Raw genomic sequence first — 9,036 nt, 5'->3', positions numbered from 1 at the left:
ACATAGGGGTGTTCTATGCTTCTTGCAACTCCAGAGCTAAAAATCATGAGCTGTTGCACATTAAGCTAAAGGGCTAACAAAGGCATTCCCTCTCCAGCAAGAGCTATTTCACTGAGCTTGGGATGTTATGGCAGCTCTCGGAATCACTGCCCAGGTGACTCTTTGTATTAAGCTGATTCTAAGTTCAATATGAGTATCTTCATTTAATACAGTACTACTTAGAAGTCCCTATCAGTATCTGTATCCTCACATGTTAGCGCCTGTACTAACACACAGAAACACAGACCTTGAACTAGAACTCCCACTTAGCTCCCATTTGATTTAAACACCTACATTCTTTTGGAGATGTAGGCTGCAGTCCCTACCCCAAAGGCTTTTAACAACAAACTAGCAAGTGATGAGAAAAACTGGATGGAGATGCATAATCAAATCTACTTTTGCAACGTTATGAAGTGTCAACAGATTCTCATGCTAGCCAACATTAATCCAACAATTTCCTCAGGCTTTGTAGCAGCAGTGTAGGAGGCAACAGCAACTGTAATTAGCTGTTGAGTAATACAAGACACTCCCCTTACTGCCACAAAGCCTGAGAACTCTAGTTTCTGCCATATACCTCCCACCTGTTGGTATAATCTCATTTCAACAAATTTGCACTCACCCAGGGACTGAGATCACTCTACATCCTTGATAGAGTATATTTGCTAAAGAATAAGTAGACATGTAGGGCCAGATCCTATACTGCCTGTTAGACAGCAAGTAGATGTTTGTGCCAAAGACTGATTTTATTTCACCTTGCTACAGTATTGACGTCTGTCTGTAACACACCATTAATTCATCTTTAAGTCAAAAAAATCAATGAGAAGAATCCTCCCACTTTCAGCATTAATGTTACAACTGAGACAATTAGGGTGCATTAGGATTGTACTTTACCGCTTCAGTCCACACATATGAAATGTGAAAAATGATCTGACCCATAGGCAGAATAGCTTTTTATTACTGTAAGTGCATTTTACATGGCAATGTGACTATTGACACTTATGTGACTATTGACACTTATGTGACCTGAACTAAATGCCATCCAAGTCCACAGAAATCATCAACTTAAGTGAGATTTAGGTCAGATCTTGGAGAATTACCTTCAGGTGGCCTGTTGGATTATGTCTTTACTATATGCTGCAGTATACTACAAAGATACCCAAGACAACTTTAAATGAGGTAGCTCCGGTAGTGGAAGCAGCATGGAAGTCAAGTTTGCTTATCTGCCTTACTTTACAGACCAAAGATTACGTTGGTGAATACCCATCATACATGTTTTGTGTTGTTCAAAAACTTGTTTTTTCAGACTTATACTTATTTTCTAACAACAAGAACCAGCTTTAAAATTGCATAGCCATTATTTTTTGGGCTACTAATGTAGTTATAGCCTTACCAAAATGACCTCCTTTCATTCTGATTAGAATGTTTCACTAAATTTCAATAAAATTGTTTTCAAATTTATTAAACTATAGCTGACTAAGGACAATACTCACAATGCCAGGGAAGCTCAGGGTCTGTCGTAATACAGACAGATCCTATCTTGCAAGGTGCTGAGTACTTTTGAAGTTGGTGGAAACTTGAAAGCTCTCACTGGTTTTTCAGCTCTTGCTGCCTGGTAAATAAAAAGCGAATAATTTTTTTTTTTAATAGGGGTGGGTTTTTTATGCAATATTATCTATGTTGCAACATACAAGTGAATAACATTGCATTCTGCCAACTCAGTTATCTTATTCTTGTTTGGACACGTTTCTGGTTTTCATCTTAATAGTACATTTGTAACAAGGAAGATCAATTTAATATACTGATTTTAATCTATGCTAGGGTCTGTGAGAACTTATTGCAAAACTGTTCTACTGGGGTTAAAGGTATTGTATAATTTCCCCCCCCACATGTAGCGAAATAAAAAGGTTTGTGATCTGTGGACTGGACAGATCTGAAGAACCCAGACGAAATTTGCTCCAGGGTTTAGAGGTGTGGTTTGATTTTTAAAACTGGAAAAACAAAAACAAAATACTATTTAATTGCCATTGTAAGTTTCCTTCCAAACATAACTGCAAGAAATTAAATAATAATAATAAATAATACGGAGCCTCACATCCTCTTTAGCTTTTTTGCTATGTAAAATCTGAATAGTTTTAAGTATATCAAATCTCCCTCACCTGGCTTTACTACAAGCAGTCCTGAGAGCTTCAGAACATGGAAACTTCAAACACTTGGCAGATGTTATACTTAGAGAGGCAATTGGTTTTAAATAATAAGGCAATTGTGTCTTAAATAGTAACCTGGCCACTCATTCAGGGAACTAATGACACTGCAGAAAGGGAAACCAACTACAAAATTATTATACAGATGTGTAATATTTTTGTTACCAATTTCCACTGAGCCTTAAATTGAATGTGTGGCACAACTTCACTGGAATCTCCAACCATCCTGGTGTGGTCCCCAGCAGCTGACCACTAGCAGCTGATTGTCAGCTGGTTCTGGGACCACACCAGGGATTGAACTGGCCCCAGCTGGCTGACAATCTGCTGATCATCCACTAGCTCCCAGGACTGCACCAGGGCTGTCTGGACAAGAATCCATTTACAGTACCTACTTGTGCATGCCCCAGTGTACCTGTTAAAGTATACAGGCTGTTTATAATGGTGGGTTGCCAGAGCTGCAGTCTTCACCAAGGGTATATAATAAATAGTGAGGGGTCCTATAATTTAAGCATCAGCTCACTTCTCATAGAAGACTGTACAAAGGAATACTTCCAGCAAGAGCTGATGGAATGTTTTTCCAACAACAACCACAATAAAAACTTGTCAGAAAATGTTAAGTTTATTTTGTAGAAAATATTTTGAGTTCAACAAACTTCTGAATTCCTGGGGGCCTACCTCTTCTTGCCACGATGACCTCCAGAGGTCCCTTCCAGTCACACTTTTCGATGATTCTACGATCATCATCAGAGAAACTAACAAGATAGTCATATTACTGAGAAGCTGCTGTCTGAGGAATTTCTGTTATGCAGGAAAATTAATACTACAAAAGTCCAAAACCAAATACACCCACCCAGCTTTTTGTTAACTCTACTTAGAACTCGAATGAGCAAAAAAAAGCATTAGCGTTAAGGTATCCTTCACTGCAGAAGTACCCATAGTGAAATCAGTTGTTTTCAGGTAAACGGCATTCTTTCCGAACTAATACAACCCCCCTTTTGTAATTTGATCTGAGGTTCCAAACTCTTATTTGTTCCCTGGCTGTGGGCCAGAGAGGAGTCCAGTTGCATTTACACCATTCCCTTTCCTGTATTATCGCTTTATAGTGTTTAGGAATGTTAAGAAAATAGATGATGGGAGGGCTGAGAAAAATCCTATAGGGAAGTCCTTCCCTGGGGATCTAGGAGGAGGCCTTGTAACGGACTGTAACATGTCATAGCAAGAACTGCTGTTCCCAGAAGGCTGCAGGGCAAGAGAGGAAGTAGAGAACTGGAACTGCATGCAAAATGGCTCAGCAGTTGGAGAAAGGCAAGCAGCAATGGAGACTTCAGCATCATCAGGTAGCACAATTGACCCTGCAGAACAGCAGCAGCAACCCTGAGTGGGGAGAGGAGTTTCCCTCCAGTTTGCTAGGGGAGAGACTTTGTCACTTGCTGTTACTACAGAGGTTGTACTGCTTTTAGGGAGGCACCACGTTTTGGGGTCCTTGCTCAGGATTGCTGCTGCTCAGAGCCACTGCTGCTCTGCCACTCAGGGGTTATTGCTGCAACTTCAAGGAGTGCCACTTGGGTCTTTGCCACTTGCTGCCTCTCGGGATCACTGCTTGCTGCCACACTGTAAGCACTGCAGGGATCACTGCTGTTCAGTGGGGATTGCCACCGCCAGTTTAAGTGCACTTCTTGGGTCTCCACTGCCTCTCACCATGCTCCAACTGCCGAGCTGTTTCACAAGTAGTCCTAGCTCTCCTCCACTTCCTCTTCTCCAGCAGCCTTCTGGAACTGTAGCTCATTCTACAACATTACAGTTTATTCCAGTCTAAAAAATAGCTCAGAAGAGTGCATTTTCTTCCTTTCTGAACTTCTTCCCAGAAGTGCTCTTCAGAAGTGCCAGGTTGCAGGGAACCCGCCAAGGCAATTTAAAGGAGCCCTGTTCTCCAGCTTTTGAGGTGTCAGAACAAGGCAAAAATCTGCCAAGTTTTGGGGAACCCTGCCCTTGGGACTGGGCAAGGGGAAGCCCAGGGTCTTTGCTGGGGAACTGGGGCTGTTCCCTGCCGGACCCTGGAGATAAGGCACAGGGCAGCGCTAATCATGTGATCATCAGGATTGGCAGGACTGACACAGACAGGCATCTGTGCAGTTGGGTTTTGGGAAAGTTTATGCCCTGTCCCTAAAACAGTGCGACTTGCCATGTATATCTAACAAGACATAACACAGTTTTGGGATGGCATGTAAAATTCCCTAACTGCACAACTGCCTTAACATCTGCCAGCAGCAACAGTCGCTGTGTTGAAGAGCTTACAATCAAATGAATATTATAATAACCGCCCTCCCCAAGTGACACTGACATTTTCCTTGAATTGTCTTACACAGGTATAAAACAAGCTAGAACTGTGGCACGGGGTTAACAAAAATAAATCCTAATCTGGGTTACAGAACCTCTGTGTTGTTAGATCTAGTTCTTATTTCAAGTCTCGAGGTATATTGTGCTATTCTTAAATTCTGAAGCTGGAACCTTAAGAGACTGCTTGGAAAATGTTTTCAGTAAATAGTTTTCAGCCCTGAGAGTTGCAGAGAAAAGTTTGAAAACATTAATTCAAACATGAAGGCAAAAAAATGAACAGAAAAATAAACCCATCCTTCACCTGCTTGAAAAGCATGACCTCTGAATGTTTGGAGTTTGTCATTTGTTTACAGAACACTTTTTGCCATCCAAAATCGTGTTCCTGCTCGAATCCCAATTGACTCAGCTTCCTCTAAATCATTCTGCTGGGCAGGAGAGGTCAGTCTTTAATCCAGAATATGTCTGAAATTCTTCCTAATCTACAGATTACAAGACATCAGTACCAACTATCCTTCTCCCAACAGTCAGACTCTTTGGCAATATCAGAAGCCAAACCTTTCAGTCACTGCCTACTCCTATGCAGGAATTCTTCCCTCTCCCGTTGGGGGTTTTGATGCAAGACAGGATACCAGTGGATCTTATGACCATATTTACAGGGGCATTTATTTATTTATGCAATTCATATGCTGCCCTTCCCAACAAAGGATCAGGGCAGCTTACAGCAAGAGAAACAAACGTAGAAGGGCAACCAGAAGTAATAAAACAAAATAAAAAAAAACAAAACAAAATGAAACAAAATAAAGCAGAGACCCACTAAGCAATACCATGGGCCCATTCTGACTACTAAACAGCTGCCCAAACAAAGTTCTTTCAGTGCTTCCAGAAGGGCAGAGTCCAGGCTCAGGGCCTCAAGAAGAGAACTGCAGAGCTAAGGAGTGACTGTAGAGACTCCTGCTGTGTCTAATTTAATTCGTACACACCTGGAATTAACTCAGGTACTAAACTGATGGGGTTCATAGAAGCATCTAGACAGATACACCCGATCTTGCCTCCTCCAGAGCTGGATCCTATAACTGTACCTGTCGAGAAGCTTCTGCGAGACAGAGGCTCCCAAGAAACTGTGCCCAAAGTATTTGGGTGGGTGATGCTGAAAACATGAAAATTTAATATTATTTAAATCATGGCAGGAAGAGAGAACAAATGTAAAAACAGTATAGTTGTAACTTTATGGAAAAAGTTGTTTCTGAAAGGTTGAGTTTTTAGAAGAACTGAACAGAGCAGCTAATAACAATAAATACTTGTCTGATTCTGTAGATAAAGTCTTTCTTCATGAATACAGTACATGACTTATCAGTTTTATATCAACAGCTCATTGAAATTCATCCTTCGTCATCACTGCTGCTCCATGCATCTTCATAGGCTGGATTTAAGCTTTGTAGAGGTACAGACTAAAAAAAGTTTAAAAAACCCTCTCAGTCTCCTTCATTAAAACTGTGAGTGAAGAAATGCATTTAAGAATAAATACAAAGGCACCATTTTAGTAATTTCCTACACTACTTTTTGCCAACAATTATTCTCTCTACTCTTCACTGCATATTTTGTAAACAGTTCTTTGTCCACCTTGCAAATTAACACTATACTAGAACCGTAAATTACAATTGAAAGCAATATCCTGCATATGGGTCCCTACTCTTTAGTCACATGACTTTTGGCACCTGGATTAGCAGCACCACAAATACTCTGCAAATACAAACTATTGCTGGGCGTGTATACAAGTGCATTAATGTGCCTTTTCTGATGTGCATTAAATTTAGTACCTCCAATGTGAGGTACTAAATTCATGTGCATTAGGCTGTGCTATTGTGCAATAGCGCATTTGCACACTTTTTTAGTGATGCTTAATGTGCACTAGACTATTTTACTGAACATTAACTTAATGTCAGTTTTTTACTTGATGCTTTAATGTGCAGTAAATAGTCTATTGCACATTAAAGTGCATGTGTAGATGCGCCCACTGTCTATGGTATTTTTTTGCTACATATCTGATAAAGCCTTGTTTTTAACTACTTCAGGGCTCAACGACACATAGAACATTGTCTTCATGATGATGGCAATCCTTTAAGAACAATCATGCTTAGAGCTAATAGACATTTTTTCTGGTTTGGTGTCTGAATCAAAACTGGAAAAAAAATCTGTTCAGGTTTATTGATTTATTTTTTTTTAGAAGCTTATCAATAGGGAAAAATAAAAAAAAAAACAACAGTGTCACACTACAATCCAAAATTTCATTTTGAATCAATCCATATAGTTCTGTTCAACTCAAAATGAAATGCTTTGTTTGGCTGTTAATTATTTAACTGTTCTTAAAACTTTAAAAAAAATATATCATACATTTGGGTTATGAAAAACAGTGTTTGAAAAAATGTTACTTCATCTTGAAAATGACAGAATGTTTTTGCTTTCAAAATCTTCTGCCCTGCCCCTGCCATTTTTAACTTAACTCTTCACCGAACTTGACACCACTTCAAAGTGCCAGTCCTTCTAAACCTGCATTTATCAGCAAACATACCTACTGAAAAGAACTCATGCAGCTCTAGTGATCATAAGCAATTTATACTCATTTAGAAGATATTGTTGCTCAAACTTTACAATAGGAAGCAATAGTTAAGTTATGTACTGTAGCTAGCAGAGCAGTAAAAATACAGAAGTAGAAGCAACTTTAACAAACTTTACAAATACAAAACACACACTCATTTGTGACAGAAAACAAATGTCCAGTATGACATCACCTCAGAAATATACGCTGTAAAACAGGGATGCCAAACTCATCCAGCCCAGTGGGCCAGGTCTGGCCTGTGGGCCATACTTTGACACCCTTGGAGTAAAAGTAGGCCAAACTAGATTAAACTTACAATAATGTCTACTGTATTTAAAAAAACAAAAACAAGTATTTCAAAAACTTTGTGCCACAGGATTCTATGACCTGATTACAATCTGTTGTCCTATTAAAAGTTTCTTAGGAATTTGGGATTAGTTAATAGGCAACTGATTGTGCCAGAGCGGACTGTGTTTTAGGCAGACTCTTGAGCAAGCTTATTAAAAGCTTTCCTGATGTACTTCCAGACTAAAAGTGTTTGGGTGTGAAAAACGTGTATCCCTAATTTCCCTTGTGCATAATGTATTGCTAATTATACATGTGAAGCATCATAAACTCTGAGGGCCAAAATGTAGCATGGATTTTACACAGGTTAAAAGTAAAATTTAGAGGACAGGAACAGAATGATCAGAAACTCTTTAAATAGATGAGATGCAAGTACCCTGCAAAAGAACTGCCAATAGGGAACTCCAATAAACTGCAATACACTAAAGAAAAAATAGACACACAGCAGAAAAATAATGTATAGAGGATGTGTGTGCAAGTTTCTTCGTTGCACAGAATTTCTAATTACCTGTAAAAAAAAGAACCTCCTCCCTTCCCCACAGAGGTAAAAAATGACATGATTAAAATCACACAGACCTTTTCATTATCTTCTTCAGGAACAGGTTCTCGTAGAGCTGGCACCCAAGCTAGGATATTGCAATCTTTGCTACCACTATATAGTTCCTACAAGCAAGCAAGCAAAAATAACTTCTTTCAGTAACTACTGTACACTGAACTGTAAATACTTATGAAAATACTTGACACTGATTTCAAATTTATTGTTTGGAAATAAAGTAGGGGTGCAGTGAGTGATAAAGATTTTCTTGGCTGATACCTACAGCTGGTTATTAACCAGCCATATCAACTGATATTGAGCCGATAACCAATATTTAGTAATAAAGCTCATCGAAGGAGCTTTAGTTCAAGTGCCCCTTCCGCCATTTATAAGCGTGGGGATGCTGATACAGGAGACATGGTGGCACTTTAATTAGAGCAGCTGGAGCCAATATAATTAAAGCGCCAACCCCCGACTCCCAGAGCACATATAAGAGTGCTCCACACTAGTTGCAGCCTCTGCCTTTCAACTAGGGTTACCATATTTCCAGTATAAAAAAGGGCACACCTGTGGGAGGGAGGGAGGGGAAGGGGGAAGAGTTATGATTGGGGGGGGCAGTTATATGCCTGTGCTCTGCCTCTGCCCCTCACTCCTAAGCCACAGTCACCTGCCCCCCCAGCCCTGCTGCCTCTCATTCCTGACCCACAGTATTCCACACCCCAGCCCTGCCAGTGCCCTCATTCCCAATCTGCAGCCCCATGTCCTTCCTAACCCTGCTGGTGCCCCTCACTCCCAAACCACAGCCCCCATGCCCCGCAGCCCTGCTGGTGCTCCTCACTCCCAATCTGCAGCCCCCTGCCCACCCAGTCCTGCCAGTGCCCCTCACTCTTGACCCGCAGCCTCCTATCCCCCTCAGTCTGGCTTCCCATGGGATCCTACCCATGAGTTCCCTAAGTGAGTCAAAGTCTGCTTTTCTGAAGTCC

The 9,036-nt window shown here is 40.5% G+C and overlaps 1 protein-coding gene across 1 annotated transcript in view; it reads right to left on the bottom strand.

Annotated features, from left to right (window-relative positions):
• Positions 1–5,209: 5,209 nt before the first annotated feature.
• Positions 5,210–9,036, bottom strand: part of ERCC8 (ERCC excision repair 8, CSA ubiquitin ligase complex subunit) — a 42,362-nt gene continuing 38,535 nt past the window's right edge. Inside the window, exons 11-12 of the mRNA XM_019517819.1 lie at positions 8,095–8,181; positions 5,210–6,025 (exon numbers count right to left, since the gene is read on the bottom strand). Coding sequence (XP_019373364.1) covers positions 5,957–6,025; positions 8,095–8,181 — 156 coding nt within the window. The 3' untranslated portion in view covers positions 5,210–5,956. The remainder of the gene's footprint in view (positions 6,026–8,094; positions 8,182–9,036) is intronic.

This window comes from Gavialis gangeticus, unplaced genomic scaffold (genome assembly GCF_001723915.1).
Source record: "Gavialis gangeticus isolate Ggan-Ray unplaced genomic scaffold, GavGan_comp1, whole genome shotgun sequence".
NCBI lineage: Eukaryota > Metazoa > Chordata > Crocodylia > Gavialidae > Gavialis > Gavialis gangeticus.
The sequence above is the reverse complement of the archived record's forward strand: the minus strand, read 5'-3'. Positions and strand labels throughout refer to the sequence as shown.